At 43.2% G+C, this 19642-nt stretch overlaps 1 protein-coding gene across 1 annotated transcript in view; it reads right to left on the bottom strand.

The window, feature by feature from the left end:
- The window catches only part of PRPS1 (phosphoribosyl pyrophosphate synthetase 1), a 29943-nt gene extending 13992 nt beyond the window's left edge, over positions 1–15951 (bottom strand). Inside the window, exons 1-2 of the mRNA XM_063432424.1 lie at positions 15694–15951; positions 13134–13317 (exon numbers count right to left, since the gene is read on the bottom strand). Of these exons, the coding sequence (XP_063288494.1) occupies positions 13134–13317; positions 15694–15815 (306 nt within the window). The 5' untranslated portion in view covers positions 15816–15951. The remainder of the gene's footprint in view (positions 1–13133; positions 13318–15693) is intronic.
- Between the last annotated feature and the right edge of the window lie 3691 nt (positions 15952–19642).

Below are 19642 nucleotides of genomic sequence, written 5' to 3'. Positions count from 1 at the left end.
GCCCTCCCCTTCTAAATCAGGCCAGACTTTATGCGGCGGTCCATTTAAAGACATCTCAATTTACACAATGAGAAGCAGACGAAAAAACAAGAACATACCACCACCACCACCACACAGGAACAGTTGCCTGATTGACAGGCAAGGGGGTGTTACTAGGGTAATTTATGAAAGTGCCATTTTCTATTGAATTGATTGTAAATTAAAATTAAAGAAGAGGAAGAGCACACACATAAAGCACTTATGTAAGCTAAAGTGTTTTAGTATTCTAAGAAGAAACAATAGGTACCGTATTATTCACTAAAGTTAGAATTGCCAGGAATTCTAAATTCGAACATCTCTTGGTATGAGGATTCACGTGATACTTTCACCATTCATGTACTCACTACTCCCTGTAAGGGATTCACAGATTTATATTGCAACACAAATTTGGAGGATCAGAGATGCAGACCAACTTATGCTATGCACACTAAATTCACAAATTTACAGGTCTCTTATTTTAACCCAACGGAGGTGAAAAGCAATTCTTAACATCATTTTTTTCTTTTGGTAGAAGAAGATCTAGTGGAATTAACCCCTTAAGGACCAATATTCTGGAATAAAATGGAATCATGACATGTCACACATGTCATGTGTCCTTAAGGGGTTAAACAGCACGGATCCCAGAAATTATATAACTGGAATGGATTGTAAAATGCGACTAATTGTATAAAAAAAACAAACAAAAAAAAAAAACATTACTTACATTATTTAAAAAACAGCAATTTTACTTACCGTAAATTCCTTTTTTCTTTGTATAGTGGCAGTACTCACAGTTGGGATGTTCCTTCCTATCTGGGACAAGAAGCTCCCCCTTCTTCCGGTTTTTATGCCTGTGCTCCGCCTGCTGCCTCCATAAATCCTGTATGCCCTGTACACTCGCCAGTAATAAAAAAGAACCCAAACGGAGACAGAATCATGCAAAATTCATTTAATCTATACAAAAAGTGGAGGGAAAGCCAGTACTGCCACTATACAAAGAAAAAAGGAATTTACGGTAAGTAAAATTGCTGTTTTTCCCTTCGTATAGTGGCAGTACTCACAGTTGGGATATATCAAGATCCCCGTAAAAAAGAAAGGGTGGGAACTCAGCAGGCCACAGCTTGCAACACCTTACGCCCAAATTCAGCCTCAGATGATGAGAATATGTCCAGCCTATAATGCTTGATAAAGGTATGCAATGAAGACCAGGTAGCCGCTTTGCAGATGTCTTCAGGCGAAGCCGCAGCTCTTTCAGCCCATGAGGTAGCCATAGCCCTAGTCGAATGAGCCCTCAATGTAAATTTTAGGGGAATCCCTTTGGAGCGATAGGCCAACCTGATGGTATTGGTCAGCCATCTAGCTAATGAGGGTCCAGAGACAGCATTACCCACACATTTGCCTTGAAAGTAGATGAAAAGATGATCTGAGGATCTAAACTCCCGAGTTTTATGAAGGTAACATTTCAGGGATCTCCTAACATCAAGGAAATGCCATTTCTCTTCCAGCTTAGACGTGGGCGATTGACAAAAGGCTGGCAGAACAATAGGCTGGTTGATTGCAGCACTTGAAATAACCTTAGGCAAAAAAGAAGGTCTGGGATGTAGAACTACTTTTTCTCGATGAAATATGGTGAATTCCGGCGAAGAAGATAGAGCTCGGATCTCACCAATTCTCCTAGCGGAGGTAATTGCCACCAGGAAGGCCGTCTTGAGGGTAAGGAATTTGATGGAGACTTGAAACAAAGGTTCAAAAGGAGGTTCACAAAGGGCTTGAAGAACCAGAGACAAGTCCCACGTAGGAAAGGAAACCAGCCTGGGAGGCCTCTTCAACCGTATGGACTTAATAAACCTTCGAACCAGAGGGTTAGAAGCAATATCCTGAACCAGGAAGTGACTAAGCGCAGAAATCTGGCCCTTGAGTGTGGATACCCCTAGGCCGGCTTCAAACCCATCTTGCAAAAAAGAAAGAATTTCCGGAACTGAGGCATTGGCCGGATCAGAATTCCGGAGACGACACCAGGTTCTGAACTTCATCCAAACCCTGAAATAGATTCGTGAAGTAGACGAGCGGACAGATGACAGCAAAACGTCACATAGACGGTCAGAAAGACCCTGACCTTGGAGTATCATCCTTGCAGCAACCATGCCGTCAGGTGAAACATTGACAGAGTTTCTTCTGGAAGCTTCACGTTCTCTAAAATGTGAGAAGAGACCGGGAGGTGCCAATGAGAGATGGCCATGTTTTCTACTTCCGAAAACCAACTTCTGTTCGGCCAGAAGGGCAGGACTGCCAGAATTCTTGCCTTCTCCCATCTTATTTTCTGAACAATTCTTGGGATAAGGGCTATAGGCGGGAAGACATAAGCCAGATCGAAAATCCAAGGGAACGATAGACCGTCTAGGACTTTTGGGTAATCTTCTGAATGAAGTGACGCAAATCTCCGCACCTTTCTGTTCCTCCTTGTTGCCAACAAGTCCATCTCTGGCCTGCCGAAGCGTGCAACCAGCTCCAGAAAAACTTCGTTTGATAGAGCCCAGTCTGCTTGAGACCAATGTCTTCTGCTGAGGTCGTCTGCAATCACGTTTAGAGACCCTTTGATATGGGTAGCTGATATTGCGCGAAGATTCGCTTGGGCCCAAGACATTATGTGGTAGCAAAGATCTTGAAGAGCTTTGATCTTTGTGCCCCCTTGGTGATTCAAGTAGGCCACCGTAGTGGCGTTGTCCGACTGAATCCTCACCGACTGATTGGCGATGAGAGAACGGAAGGCAATTAGGGCTTCCCAGACCGCTTTTAACTCCCTGAAATTCGAGGAAGCGCATGCCTCTTCTTTGTTCCAAAGCCCTTGATGGAAATGAGAGCCTAGATGAGCGCCCCAACCCTTCTGGGAGGCATCTGTGGTTATTGTAATCCATCGTTTCAGAGCGAACGACAGGCCCTTTGAAATGTTGTCTCTTACTTTCCACCAGTTCAGTTGTCTTTTTACCGTGTCGGATAGACGGAATGGGGCGTCCAGATCTTCCTGTTTTCGCGTCCACTGGGACAGAATGTCCCACTGTAATGGTTTGGATTCCGCCTTTGCCCAGGCGACGGCCGGTATTGAAGACGTTAGGAGGCCTAGCAACCTCATAGCATCTCTGATTGAGCTTAGGTTTCTTTGCAGCTTTGATACTGCTTTGAAAATCCCCACTTGTTTCTTTTTTGGAAGAAAAAGAGATAGGGACTGGGAATCTATCCGAAGCCCCAGGAATACTAAACTCTGGGACGGGGTTAATTCGGACTTTTCCAGGTTCAGGATCCAACCGTGATCTTTTAAAACCTTCATTGCAATCTCTAGATGAAGTTCCAGCAGTTGCCTTGACTGTGCCTTCAGGAACCAATCGTCCAGGTATGGAACGATTGCAATACCTTTCAGACGCAAAACTGCTGCCACGGGTGCCAGAATTTTTGTAAAAACTCGAGGAGCCGAAGATAGGCCAAAGGGAAGCGCCTTGAACTGCAAATGGAGAATCCTTCGCCTTCTCGTTAGAACTGCAAATCTGAGAAACTTCCTGGAAGGTTCTGCCACTGGAATATGCAGATAGGCGTCTTTTAAATCCAACTTTGCCATGAAATCTCCCTTTTGTAATATGTGTGTTACAGACAGAATGCTCTCCATACGGAACTTCTGGTATGGTATGCAGGTGTTGACTTGCTTTAGGTCTAGGATCGGACGAAAGGATCCATCTGGTTTTTGCACCAGGAAAAGACGTGAGTAGACTCCTTGAAATTCCCAACCTTTGGGTACCTTCTCCACTACATTTTTTCTTAAAAGGATGAGTGCTTCCGTAAGCAGGGCCTCTGATTTTACCTTTGAAGGATAGCTTGACAGAAGGAAGGATGGTCGAGGACTTGAAGAAAACTTTATCCTGTAACCTTCTGAAACGGTTCTTAAAATCCACCCATTTGAAGAACTTTTTCTCCATTCGTGGGAGAAGAACCGAAGGCGTCCTCCCACTCTTTTGGCGTCAAAACTTCCTCTTTTTATCTTGTTTGTTGAATTCATGCCTAGACCACTGGCTGTTATTGCCACCCTGTTTGTGGAACCTGCGAAACCGCCCTTGGTAACGAAAGGACCGCTGGTTCTTGTACTGGAATCTCTTATATCCCTGGGCTCTTGGTTCCAGCGGAAGGGCTTTCTTCGTATCTGACATTTGTTTAATAATGTCTTCCAAAGGGGTACCAAACAGCTTGTTCCTCTCGAAGGGTAATTCACATAACGCTGCCTTCGATGCTGAATCAGCTGTCCATGTACGAAGCCAAAGGGCCCTCCTGGCTACTGATGATAACCCCATAATTCTTGCTGAGAAACGAAGACACTCTTCAGCAGTATCCGAAAGGAATTCATTGGATAGCTTCAGCAGGAACATGAGATGGGAAGGGTCCATATCGGATTTTCCCATAAGGGAATCTTCCAGTGCGTGAAGCCAAACACTCTGGGCTCTGAGCACTGCTGAACCCGCAATTTCAGCTCTGCACTGAAAGCCTGCGGCCTGGTATATTCGTCTACATGAAGTTTCGGCTCTTTTGTCCATAGGATCCTTGAGGCCAGAGACTTCGCCAATAGGTATAGTGGTCTTTTTAGATAGTTGGGCAATTTGAATATCTACCTTAGGAAGATCTTCCCACTTTTCCTCAGACTGTAGTTTGAACAGTAGTTTAAAATGTTTTGAAATGAACGCCCGCCTTTCAGGATTCTTCCATTCCCTGTGAAGGAGATCCAATATTTTTGGAGACATAGGGAAACCTTTAACCTTCACATTGGTAGGTTCCGTCTCTTGAAAAGCCGCACTCACTTCTTTAATGAATCTTTTCAATTCTTCTGGTGGAAAACCCTCCTCCACACTAGAAGTCAGGCTGGAAATATCCGAAGGGGAAGAAAGGGAACATTCTCCAGAAGAGACGTCCGACTCAGAAGGGGATCTATTCCTCCTACGTTTTTTAGGCAATTTCTCTTGAATTGCAGGGTCTTTCTTCATGGTATCCTTAAAGGACTCAAATGTCTGGGACAAATTTTCCTGAAACCAGCTCAGGAAGGATGTCATATCCGATTGTTTTGTTTTTTCAAGTAATTCAGAAGCGCACTGGTTACACGTCTTTTTACGACATCCGTCAGGTAGAGGAACAGCACATTCCAGACAACTTAAGTGCTTAGACTTGCTTGTGGCTTTTTTGGGCACAGAAGTAGACATCTTGTCCTTATCTGCCTTGTCCGGAGCTATAGGGCTGGACATATCTGTAAACCAGAATAAGGAAGCAATTAATAAAAATTTAAAATTTAAAATTTACGCATGCATTATAATAGGTGATAAAGAGGAGAGTTTAAATAGTTAAACCTCACCTTTATCCACCTGAGATCCGTGCAGGAGGGCTGGTGACACGGAGAAACCGAACTGTACACCCACCTTTGGGGCCAGAAGGGTTTAGCACAGCTTATATACCTATTTTGAATTTCGCGCCAAAAAACTCCGGATCGCGCATGCGCAGTAGCGCGATACCGGGTCTGGTGGAACGCAACGCCACCCGGGCGTGCGTTCCACTGCTGTGCGCATGCGCAAGTCCCACGAGGAGGACCGCCCGGGAACTCCAAAGGGGAAGCCACATAAAAAGTCCTACCTGGTCTGGTTCCGTAACGCCAGACCGGAAACCTCTCTGCCACTCAGCTCCCACCCGGGGAGCTATCGGGCGCACACCTCCTCGATCAGCAGCCTGTGCTGATCGCACCATCTCCACCAGCTGGGGAACCTGTCCGTCCCGTTATCGGGACAAGAAGAACTGGCGAGTGTACAGGGCATACAGGATTTATGGAGGCAGCAGGCGGAGCACAGGCATAAAAACCGGAAGAAGGGGGAGCTTCTTGTCCCAGATAGGAAGGAACATCCCAACTGTGAGTACTGCCACTATACGAAGGGAAAATATATATATATATATTTTGATATCATTCAAAATGAATGCATCTTAAAATAGTGATTAGTTAACTAAACTCCTATTCCATGTGAAGCACACTCGAAATATATTATTTTTAGTTAAAACCAGTTTCCTTCAATTTGACACTGAACACGGTTTTGTTATTTACATTTGCAATATTAATTAATAAAAGAATATCCATCTGATTAACACTTTGACGTGCAATTGTGTCCTAACTATAGTGGGCTTTATTCCTGTTAAGGCGTACTGCAGTTTTGGTAGGAATAGGGTTAAATCCCTGCTCACACCAGAAAACAGAGTGATCAGTAAGTGACAGGGTCTCCTCTCTGTCTGATGGGGCCATTTTTAGTGAGGGCTGAATACAGTCCTTTAACTCTGCTCAGAACACACGACTAAGCAGTGTTTCTGGGATGAAGGCCTGTCCTGAAGTTGATTGCCAGCTGCGCGGCATCGATCACAGTGAATCAGCTAGGAAGCTGTCAGTAGATCGCCATCGCAGGCCACTTGTTACTATTTTACCTTGGAAATGCATCTTTTGATATCAGAATTGATATTAGAAATAACTGCATTGCTTGAATGTATATTTGTGGATGCAAATTCCCCTTTTACTTCCTATTCTTTATTTTGTTGTTCAAAGTACAACTTGCAAGTAATGATACAACAGCAATAAAAAGGTTATCATGAGATGAGATCAGTACATGTCAGGATTATTGCAATGTTTGTTTTTTTCGTACCATAAGTAAAACAGACTTAAGCACATGTGAGAACACAAGACTTCATGAAGGGATAAACAAATTTCTCTTTAATGGGAGCCACACTTGGCCTTTATGACAATCCCCATGCAAGGGGTACGCCCACATGGACCTTGTTTGGGACTCCAACACAAAGACACAGACCAATAAGATCAGTGATTAAATGCCCGACACTCCCATAACAAACATACAATTCCCCCTCCCTGCCTGGGAGATAATTGGACTGTACTAATTCTAATCCAATTATCTCCAAGCACAGGGGAAAAAAAAAAAACAACATAGCCCTGATCTGGGTGACCAACATATCCAAAAACCACCCAGATCAGTTTAGGGGTTCAGGAATTTTCTGGAAGTCTTATTTTTGACCAACCATGCACATGGTCCCATGCCCAAAACAGTTCCAGAGAATTAGTGCCAACGGTCGGTCTCTCTGTTTGGAGTACAAAAGTACATACTTCACATGAACAGAGCCTTTTAAAGTATTTTAGCCAGGTCTATTGCAGAGGCCATAGTCACAGGGCAAGAGGCTGGCCAGCAGGCTCCTCCAAGAACCAGTGACGAGGTTCAGATCGTCACATAGACATACTGACATCACAAAATAGTACATAGGAGGAGAACTCCACCAGACACTATGTATTCTGGGCTCAGAGTGACAGTGATAAACAAACTAAAAACAGATTCAGTGGCAAAATATAAGAGGCAATAGCTTGTTTAGTTTCTCGGAACAGGTGGCCCCATAAGCACTGTCCGATCAACCAATGCCTGTAGCAGTTGGGAAGAGTCCAGATCTGTACTTGAGAAAGTTCGTAACGTCCTCGGTGCGTATTGTGCTCCATCCCTGCAGCCCCTGGTAGTAACAGGAACCATTTCAGACAATTTTTTTTTTACATTGGTCAGACTGCAGGGATTGGTTCTTGGTCTTTCGGCAACTACTATATGTAATTAAAAAAAAATTATTTTTTTTTTTATATATATATATATATATATATATATATATATATATATATATATATATTTTTTTTTTTTTTTTTTTTTTTTAATTAAATATAGTAGTTACATATAGTAAAAAAAAATATATATTATATATATACACACACACACACTCATTGATATGCATTTTATTTTCTATTCAGGTAAAGCAGAAATGTGGAAGACGGTTGACAACAGTCTCATCTAGTGTGTGGTGAGATGTTAATGTTGCACCAGCTGGAATGTTAGAGAAAATGTTCTCTGGCTTACCAGTGGTGTTGTGGAAAAATACTTAAAAGGGACACTATAGTCACCAGAATCATTACCTTGTGCTTTTTGCTGTAAACACTGTATTTTCAGAGAAAATGCTGTGTTTACATTAGAGCATAGTGACAACTTCACTGGCCACTCCTCACATGGCTGTTAGAGATCCTTCCTGGGTCATGGCTGCCTAAAATGCTTCCAAACATTCAGTGTCTCCTACCTCTGCATGCAGACACTGAACTTTCCTCAGAGATTCATTGATTCATTTCATCTCTATGAGGAGTTGCTTATTGGCCAGGGCTGTGTTTGAATCATGCCCCTGATCTGCCTCTTTGTCACTCTCAGCCAATCCTATGGGGAAGCATTGTGATTGGATCAGACTACCACTTCTGATGAGGTCAGAAGACTGCTTGTTTTTCTGAGACAAACCCTATACTGATCCTTTAACCCCTTAAGGACGAGTGACGGACCTCGTCCGTCACGCGGTAAAATTAACCCCAGATCGCCGCAATCGCGGCGATCGTGGGGTTAATGGTGCTCCGGTCTGCCTCTGTATTAGAGGCAGACCGGGAGCACCGGATCGGGCTGTCCCAGTACATGTGCCCGCTCTGACAGCATGTCAGAGCGGGCACATGTGCTCAGTATACTCACCTCCGCCTCCCTGCACTTCCGTGTTCAGTGTGAAGTGCAGGGAGACGGATCAGTGCTGATCCTGCCCCCTGGTGTAAAAAAAAAAAAAAAACAAAGTACAATTAAAATCCCACCCCCCTTTACCCATTTTAATAAAAAATTAACCCCTTCCCTGCCAATTGATCACTGACTACAGTGATCAATTGGCAGGGATTACATTTTAATATGATCTCATTTTTTTTTTTTTAACCCCTGAGGGTTAATTTTTTTTTTTTTTTTAACCCTCAGGGGTTAAATTTATTTAATTAACTATTGTATAATTAAATATTTTGCTAGCTGAGGTGGGAGTTATGGGAAAATTGGGAATTTACTGTTGCATCTTACTGCTAGTTAGGGGTTAACGGTAAAAAAAAGCTTCGAAAAATGTTAAATCTGTAAAAAAAAGTTTTACGAAAGTTTAGGAAAGTTTAAAAAAAAATAAGCAAAACAAAAGTTTAAAAAAAAAATAGTTTTAAAAAGTAAAAAAGTTACAAAATACATTTAATAATGCCCACTACACCTGGTACAAGCTAGCGGAAAAATGATCCCACGCTAAGGTTCAAAATATGCCTTTTGAAATACCCTGGGATGTCTTCTTTAAGAAATGGTATGGCTTTATGGGGTATTTGGAATTATATAGCCTGGTAAAATAATCTAAAATGGGACATGGGCACAGCGTAAAAATGTAAAGTTTCAAAAAAAATGGAATGGCTGTGTCCCAAATGTGCCCCTCGATGTCCACATATACATGGCAAAGGTACATACGGGGGTATTTTTGTACTCAGCAGACATAGCTGAGCAACTTATGAAGTATTATACAGTGGTAGTACACATATGGTTTGCAAAATATACTGTGCAAACTCACTTTGTGTGTCAAAAAGGCAGAAAAAAAAAACGCTTATTACCACTACACTTGGTACACGCTAGCGGAAAAATGATCCCACGCTAAGGTTCAAAATATGCCTTTTGAAATACCCTGGGGTGTCTACTTTAAGAAATGGTAGGCCTTTGTGGGGTAGTTTGAATTTAAAACCTGCGAAGATGCTTGGAAATTGCACATAGGCCCAGCGTCAAAATTCAAAGTTCAGTAAAAACTGATATGGCTTGGTCTCCTATATGGCACTGTAGCTTCACGAAATAGTGCCAAAGACATTCATTGGGGGTGTCTTTTTACTCAGAAGACTTAGCTGAGCATAATTTGGGGGTTTTGAACTTAGTGGCACATATTATATATACAAAATGACCAGCAAAAATGCAATCCGTATGTAAAAAAATGCCCAAAATAATTTACCACATACTTTGGCATTAATTGGTGAAATAATGGGGGCATGTTAAGGCACAATATGCACCTTATGATATACCCTGGAGTGTCTACTTTTACAAATGGTAGGCCTTTGTGGGGTTTTTATGAACAGTCAAACTGTTATAGTACCCCAAATGGAAGCATAGGCTCATTAAATCCATCTCTCAAAACTCTACTGTGAATACTGAAAAGGGGCAGGTCTCCTGTATGGCACTGTAGCTTCACGAAATAGTGCCAAAGACATACAATGGGGGTGTCCTTTTACTCAGAAGACTTGGCTGAGCATAATTTGGGGGGTTTGAACTTAGTGGCACATATGAAATATACAAAATGCCCAGCAAAAATGCAATCCGTATGTAAAAAATGCACAAAATTATTTACCACATACTTTGGCATATATTGGTGAAATAATGGGGGCATGTTAAGGCACAACATGCACCTTATGAGATACCTTGGAATGTCTACTTTTACAAATGGTAGGCCTTTGTGGGTTTTTTTTGAACAGTCAAACTATTAGAATACCCCAAATGGAAGCATAGGCTTATTAAATCCGTCTCTCAAAATTCGACTGTGAATACTGAAAAGGACAGGTCTCCTATATGGCACTGTAGCTTCACAAAATAGTGCCAAAGACATACAATGGGGGTGTCATTTTACTCAGCAGATGTAACTGAACACAAAATAAAACTTTGTACAGGAATAGCACACACCAACTTTACAAAATACACATGAGAAGTTCGTTATAAGTTTGTGTGCCAAAACCCCCCAAAAAATACAATTTTACTCCAATATTTAGCAGAGGTTGGCGGTGAAATAGCTACGTAGAAAGTGTCAAAACAACCTTAGGTAAATAGCCTGCAGTGTCTTCTTTATTTAAATATATATTTGTGTGGCAATTTTGTTTTCTTTTATGGCTATTAAGCTTACAAGACAAACATACCAAATTTTAAAATCGCTCCACATTAAAAGTTTGTTTTACTCCTTGTGCTTTGTGACCTGTAACTACCAATAAAAACTTAAAATCCCAGACATTATATATTCTGTAAATCAGAACAACTAAATTAATTTATTTTTAATTACTTTCCTTAACCTGCACTAATTGTGCACACATTATTATTGCAAAAACTGTAAAAAGAAAATCAAAATGTTTCATTTTTTTTGCATTTTTCTGTATTTTTTTTATAATAAATAAGCATTTATGTATATATATGTTACATCACATTAAAGCCCTTTCTGTCCTTTAAAAAACGGAATATATTTTATGCGTCGGTGCAATAAATTAGTAAAATGCAAATTGCAGTTGAACGCAAACAGCAAAAAAAAATGGCGTTGTCATTAAGTGAAAGACAAGCTTCTGAAGCTCTGTCCTTAAGGGGTTAACAAGACGGATTTGTATGCCTTGGATTTTAGACCTAGTGAAATAACTTTTCCCTTAGCTAATAACCTAATCTTCTTAAAATTCCTGCCTGATGAGAGGTTTTTAGGGCCTCTTGCAAATTATTACTTTAGATTGAGCAAATACAAATTGTATAAGGGTATTCACTAGAGTGAGAATTGTTGAGAATCTCTAGTTTAAGGTCAGAAGAGCTGAACTATGCTTCCACTTGAGCTATTTTGGCCTTAAATTTTTAATTCAAAACAAATCTCACTTTAGTAAATAATCAATTACAATGATTTATTTAGCACAAACATATGCTGCAGCGTTGTACTGTTATGGGCAAATGCAAATATTACAAGTTTTAGAATGAAATTTTGTATTTCTTAAACTGTGTACTTTGTCTTTAAGAGATATTGCAAACTGACAAGGTGTTAGAAATGGAACATATTGTTTTTCATAGATGTTTCTTTAAGCAATAACCTCAGTGCATAATATGTTTGCGCCATTTTGTCCCAGACGAATTACAATAACAATAATGCATAAACAAGCTTCAAGCTATCCTATGACTCTTTCAGTACACAATATACTGTGGTAACCCTAAGTAGATAAGGATGTTCAGACTTTAAAGGACCACTATAGGCATCCAGACCACTTCAGCTTAATGAAGTGGTCTGGGTGCCTGGTCCAGCTAGGATTAACCCTTTTTTCTATAAACATAGCAGTTTCAGAGAAACTGCGATGTTTATATTAGGGTTAATCCAGCCTCTAGTGGCTGTCTCATTAACAGCCGCTAGAGGCGCTTGCGTGCGTCTCACTGTGAAAATCAGTGAGAAGACGCCAGCGTCCATAGGAAAGCATTGTAAATGCTTTCCTATGAGACTGGCTGAAAGCGCGCACGGCTCTTGCCGCGCATGCGCATTCAGCCGAGGAGGAGGAGAGCTCCCCGCCCGGCGCTGGAGAAAGAGGCAAGATTAACCCCTTCCTCCCCCTAGAGCCCGGCGGGAGGGGGACCCTGAGGGTGGGGGCACCCTCAGGGCACTATAGTGCCAGGAAAACAAGTATGTTTTCCTGGCACTATAATGGTCCTTTAAGATGCCATCTTGAACTAGGTCAGTAAAATTTTGCCAAGTTAAGGGAGGTCCTAAAATGAACAAAGTAAAAGAAGTGTTACTTTTTCATGAACTACGGTAACCCTAAAATGGAGACACCTAAGGTATAAATAGGTGTACTTTTAAATGCTAAGACACAGAGGAGAGACTTGGAGACTGACGCTGCTCCATCTTAAAATGACAGAGAGGCTGACATGATGACATGTTCAGAAGGGTATGTTAACCTATTAATGATATTTGCAAGCATTTAGTGTAGTTGGATTTTATATGTCTATATTTATATTTTTATATAATAAATATCAAAAAGACAAAACTTTATTGCTTCCAAGACAATTTTTTTTTTTTTTTTTGGATCAGCGGCAAAGGGCGGGTGTGGGGAGGGCTGCACTTGATGGACGCGGGTCTCTTTTCAGCTATCTAACTATGTAACTATGTATATGTAATCCTTATTTTATATTGTATTCTCAATTATTTATACATGTTAAATAGAGGATCTCTTACACTAACTATATAAAATTATGGCTAAGATATCTGTATGGTTAGCCCTGCTAAGTTCTATGCTTTAAGACGTTATAGTGGTAAATAAGGGAACCAGCCGCGGTTACAGTACAATAGATGAACAAGACAAACATATTGTAATACAACAAAAGAGAATAGTCTCACTATAAACTATTGGTACAAATGTGACGGGAATTTTATTTCACCTTGTCTTTTTTGTCCTGCCGAGCATACGGAAAACATGGTATTACAGCTGTGACACGGCAAGCTGAAGCTATCTTGCAAGCATTGATCATGATGAGAAGTTCCATTAAGTTGTCATTTATCTCTCCGCAACCGCTCTGCACTATGTAAACATCTTCTCCACGTACACTCTCGCCAATTTCCACACTGCAACCACAAAAGCCAATTAGTCACATCATACATGTAAATCGGACATTCTCAGTGCTGAAGATATTAAAGAGATAAAGATGACCAGGACATAGTTGAAAATTGGAGACATAACTGTATCAGGTTATTATTTCTAGTATTTAAATATAAATATTTTTTTATTTGCTTCTATAAAAACAACTTTATAGAGTTAAAAAAGGAATTCCATTTTTGGAATCTAGAAGATTATGGACATAATGGAAGTTGCTTTAAATTTTGATTTATGCCTTATTTTGGCTCAATGGCAAAAAAAGATGCATAAAAGGCTGATGGACAAAAAAAAAAAAAAAAAAAAAATTGAAATAAAATAAAAATTCATCCCCCTTACTACTACTACTACTAACAGGGTAATACATCGAGTTGCAAATAGGGGTATTTGGACTGCAATCCAACATTGAACATAGATGTCTGTGTGACTCACTAAAGTCAAACTAATTCAATACCAAATGGAGCCTTTGAGACTGCAAAATACGGACAGGTGATCATGAAATTTAACAAAGTCCGGATTTTGCAATTCGGTCTAGATTTCGAACACTGAGGGATGCCGAAATCCGGGCCAAATGTTTCAAATCCACGACTGTATTTTAAAAACCCAAACTATTTGCCCACTGGAAGCAGGTTGGGGAGATAATAACATTTAATCCAACAAGCAAATAGTACTCAAATTATCACTCATTTGCATGAAAGCAAGTGAATCTAGCTGGATAAAATGTATTTCCTTCTGATGTCTCAATTAACCCCTTACTAAGCCACCCAACAAAAGCAGTGCGTTAAAATAAATAATAATGTATATACATATATATCTATTTTTAGTGTATTTTTATAATATCAAAATATACTTAGAATATACATATATATTTATTAATTCCACATGTATATTTAAGTAAGATTTTTAAACAATTATGTGATGTTAATAATATATTGAGGGACCAGCCTGACAACCCAGGCAGATAATTTAATTTGCAAGCCCTATATCTGACCTGTACAAAATCCCTACACAAGAGGTACCGTTCTACTTGTGAGACATTGATGAACATAAATAGGAGTGTTTAAGAGCAGTAAAACATATAATGGGGATATCATTTTTGTGAAAAATGAATAAAACAAATATTAGCACTAACTTTGGCCATAGTTTGTGACTAAATTGCTGAACAAAATAAATAAAAATAAAATAAAGACTGGCCATAGCCCATTTTAAATATCCTGGGTTTTCTACTCTTACAAATGGTATGCCATGATGGGGGTAATTTCCATTCCTGGGCTGCCATAGCGTCTCAAAGACAACAAAGACCTAGCAAACATCAATGCGTTAAAACTGAAATGAGCAGGCTTTATATTTGAATCTGCAACTTTCCAAAACACCACGAAACGTATACATAGGGGGTAAGGTTTTACTCGTGAGACGTCACTGAACACAAATGTGCTTGTATTATTGCAGTAAATTCCACGCAGAACTTGGAAAATATTTTTTTTTATTATTTACATTTTTTTTAGATTTTATTTATATTAAATTGTGTTCAATATACAAATATATGATGTGAAGTAAAAGCACTGCTCTCCTGAGCACAATGACCTATAATACGTGAGGCTGAAAGAGGCAAATTATGGTTCAACAGACATTATTATTTTAATATTTATATGGCGCCATCACATTCCGTAGCGCTGTACAATGGGTGGACTAACGGACATGTAATTGTAACCAGACAGCTGGACATACAGGAACAGAGAGGTGGAGGGCCCTGCTCAATGAGCTTACATTCTAGAGGGAGTGGGGTTTAGTGACACAAAGGGTAAACATAGGGGTACGAAGTTGGTGGTTAGAAGAGTATTCACTGAGGGCTTAGTAGGTAATTTTTGACATATAGTCAAATTGCCTCTGTCTTTAATGGGATTTACTTTTTATGCAAAAATATTCACACTAACACCAATTTGTTAATCTAGTAGTACATGAGTTTGGATGAAATGTAAAGCTTAGGTTGGAGAGAAACCACAACTCCTGACTAACCTTTCCCCCACCCCCTAAGATTATTAAATCACCCTCTCCCACGTGTTTCACAGTAGATGAAAGCTACTTGCAAGAGTGCACACAGGGACTTGTAGTTTTTCGGACGTTCCGCGCACTGGCGGCAAGCCATTTCCCGAACTACAATTCCCGGCAACACGTGCGCGTCCAGCTTCTCGCTACCCGCTCTCTCCTCTTTCCTTCTCATCCGCGAGAGGTACCGCTGCGCCATCAAGCCCGCAACTAAAAGTGGCCGCTATATGACCGCCTGTAGCGCAGGCAGAGGCGGTCGCGTTGTTGAACGCGCCGAACCCCCGGGCCGTGCTTTTACTCACCAGGTCTCCTGGTTGCTGAATTTCTTCGTTACCACACGGCCCATCTCCAGCCCCAGCCTGTCGGATATCTTCTGCGATAAGTCCTGGTGGGAGCTGCCGCTGAAGATCTTGATGTTCGGCATGTTGCTCGCTGGCAGTGGCGAGGTGGTCACAGCAAAAGCAGCCAGAAGAGCGACAGCAGGTTATGCTATGGGTCTCGGGTAACAGCGGCTAAAGCAGGATTACCCCCCTCCTCCTCCAATGAGACACCAGCTAGGACACACCTCTACAAAGGGCTAAACATAGACAATAAGGAAGAAGTGGAGACTGGACGCCTCTGCCGCCATGTTGACTTCTGGCATGGCTGGACTTGGTTCAGGATGGTAGAACGTTCAGCTTCTTTACTGACCTCTTGCAGGCTGTGTGTAGCTCTCTATTTGATTCTTAGCTCCTGCTTGGAATTTTATCCTGGATGGTGGTGCTGAGTTACAATTCCCCTCTCTTGCTGTAGCCAATAAAATTTAAAGGGAATCTATTGGTACCCAGACCAACCCATCTAAGTTAAGAGGTCTGGGTTCCATGCCCATTTCTGTTTTGCTGTGGGTTTGTTTTTTTTCTTGCACAGATGACAATGTTTTTACTGCAGGGCTAACATGCCTCTATTGGCTATCAGGAAGACCGCCACTAGCGTTGATCTGTTATTATGTCTCAAAACCACTCACTGTGAGCCTTTGATTTTCACCGCATGCCGTTTTGCTGCCTATGCGCATGAGCCCATAGGGAAGTCTCGTATTGGCTTAGGCAGGGGCGGACTGAGAACCCTCAGGGCCCCCGGGCAAAATAAATCAAGGGCCCCCTTACAGGCCCCACCCATACTCCGCAGCAAGCACCACCCATGTCCCGCCTCCATGCACCGCCTCCAGCCACACCCTACACAATCTTTAGACACAAGGAACAAAAGTGCAATAATCCCTTCAAGGCCCCAGTAGAGACTACAATTGAGGGCTAATGGGCCATGGAGGGGGGGAGTATTCTAGCAGAGGCTATCTCAGTGTCCTTTAGAGAGTGTGTTAGAAATAATTTTCTCCAGGTCCCATTAGAGACTACAATGGAGTCTAATGGGGCCTGGAGGGGGGTCTCTCCAACACTCTGGTTCCTATTCACAATATAGCAACACAACATAGCTCGCTGATACCTAGGCCAAGTTGGCTCCTCTTACCTTAATTACTGTTGTTGGCTGGCAGTCTGTGGGCTTGCTGGAAGGATGTGGGCTTACTGGCTGCGGCTGGCAGGCTGTGGGCTTGCTGGCAGGCTGTGGGCTTGCTGGCAGGCTGTGGGCTTGCTGGCTACTGCCGGCATGCTGTGGGCTTGCTGGCTGTGGCTAGCAGGCTGTTGGCTTGCTGGCTGGCAGGCTGTGGCTTGCTGGCTGCGGTTGGCAGGCTGTGGGCTTGCTGGCTGTAACTGGTGCCTTGTGGCCTGGCTGGCTGGCTACTGGCCAGCCTGTGGGCTGGCTGGCTGGCCGGCCAGTGGGCTGGCTGGCTTGCTGGCTACTGGGGCACTTGGAGATTATTTAAAGAAATAATCCATGCACAATAACCACTACTGCTCTGTGTAGTCGTTATGGTGCCAGGAGGGCCGAGCCCCCCTCCCAGAGTAAGTAGTCAAACCGTTTAAGAACAGTTTGACAACTTACCTGGGGTCTGCTGGGATATGAGGCTGTTGTAGGGTATAGGAGCAGTGGTGCAATGTGTAAGGGGTGCAGTGTGTGTGTGTGTGAAAGGTTCAGTGTGTGTGAGGGGGTGTAGTGTGTGAATGTGTAGGGTGTGTGGGGCAATGTGTGTATGAGGGGGCTGTGTATGTTTGTGGCAATGTTAGTATAGGGGGCTGTGTGTGTATGGGTGGGCAGTGTATGTGTGTGTGTGTGAGGCAATGTGTGTAAATGTATATGGTGTGTGTGGCGGGCAGTGTGTGAATGTGTATTGTGTGTGGGGGTAGTGTGTTTATGGGGCTAGAGTTCACTTTCACCACTGCAACCACCAGGAATCCCTGGTGGTCACAGTGATGAGAGTGAATTCTAGCCCGTAGCTCCAGGGCTAGAGTTTACTTTCGCCAGAGCCGTAACGTTGCCGTGGTAACCGCGGCAACGATCTGTGCTCGCGCAAGAAGGACCCAGAGGAGCTGCAGGCTGAGCTCCCGGGTCCTCTCTTCCTCCCTCCCCTGCCGGCTGCCCGCACGGTGCATGCGGACAGGGGAGGGGGCAATTGCCCTCCTCTTACTCCCCCCTACCCCTCTTCTTACCCCCCCTCCCCCTCTTCTTACTCCACCCTCTTCTTACCCCCCTCCCCCTCTTCTTACCCCCTTCTTACTACCGCCCCCTCTCTTCTTACCCCCCTCCCCCTCTTCTTACCCCCTTCTTACTCCTGCCCCCTCTCTTCTTACCCCCCTATTCTTACCCCCCTCCCCTCTTCTTACCCCCCTCCCCTCTTCTTACTCTTCCCCCCCCTCTTCTTACTCTTCCCTCCCCCTCTTCTTACTCCCCCCTCCCCCTCTTCTTACCCCCTTCTTACTCCCTCTCTCTTCTTACTCCCCCCCTTCTCTCTTCTTACTCCCTCTCCATCTCTTCTTAACCCCCTCCCTCTCTTCTTACCCCCCTCCCTCTCTTCTTACCCCCCTCTCTCTTCTTACCCCCCTCCCCTTACCCCCTCTCTCTTTTTACCCCCCTTTCTTTTTACCCCCCTCCCTTTCTCTTTTTGCCCCCCCTCCCTTTCTCTTTTTGCCCCCCTCCCCTTCTCTTTGTGCCCCCCTCCCCTTCTCTTTTTGCCCCCCTCCCCTCCCCTTCTCTTTTTGCCCCCCTCCCCTTCTCTTTTTGCCCCCCTCCCCTCCCTTTCTCTTTTTGCCCCCCTCCCTTTCTCTTTTTGCCCCCCTCCCCTTCTCTTTTTGCCCCCCTCCCCTCCTTTTCTCTTTTTGCCCCCCCTCCCCTCCTTTTCTCTTTTTGCCCCCCCTCCCCTCCTTTTCTCTTTTTGCCCCCCTCCCCTTCTCTTTTTGCCCCCCCTCCCTTTCTCTTTTTGCCCCCCCTCCCCTCCCTCTTTTTGCCCCCCCCTCCCCTTCCTTTCTCTTTTTGCCCCCCCCTCCTCTCCCTTTCTCTTTTTGCCCCCCCCTCACCCCCACCTGTAGCGTGGCCGAGCTGCTCTCCGGTCCGCTGTGCCCGGCCGGAGTGATAGGAAGGTGCACACTGAGTGTGCACCTTCCTATCACTCCGGCCGGGCACCGCGGACCAGAGAGCAGCTCGGCCACGCTACAGGGGAGGGGAGGTGAGAAGCTGCAGCCGCCTGAGGCTCTTAAGAGAGCGCTCAGGCGGCTGCAGCATTTAAATGGGCGGCCGGGCCCCCTGATGGCGGGCCCCCCTCCCGGCCGGGCCCTCGGACCATGTCCGAAGTGCCCGACCGGTCAGTCCGCCCCTGGGCTTAGGTCACAGAGACTCAACCAGGGAGGTAAAGCACCAGCATGGAGATCAATGCAATAAGAATAATATCAGGAAGTATTACTTTACTGCAGGGGTTCCCAATTAATTTTTCCCGTGGAACCCTTTGTATATCTGTGTTTGTATGCGCCAGAGTGTGTATCTCTGTGTCAGTGTGTATATGTTTCTTACACATAGATACAAACACACTGATACATACTGGCACATACACACACACGCACACTTAGATGCACACAGTGACATATACACAAACCTTAACACATACACACACTCTTTGACAGACACACATACACTCTCACTGACAGACACACATTCTCTAAAACTGCGATGTTTTCAGCTATAGGGGTAAAGGGATACGATAGTCCACAGAACAAATACAGTTTAATGCATTTGTTCTGATGAGAATAGTAAGTTTCTGTAAACACTTTGTAATTTTTTTTATTTTTTTTTAAAGCAGTGTTTACATTACAGCCTAGGAACACCTCCAGT

This window comes from Pelobates fuscus, chromosome 9 (assembly GCF_036172605.1).
Source record: "Pelobates fuscus isolate aPelFus1 chromosome 9, aPelFus1.pri, whole genome shotgun sequence".
Lineage (NCBI taxonomy): Eukaryota > Metazoa > Chordata > Amphibia > Anura > Pelobatidae > Pelobates > Pelobates fuscus.
This window is presented reverse-complemented; position numbering and strand designations above follow the sequence as displayed.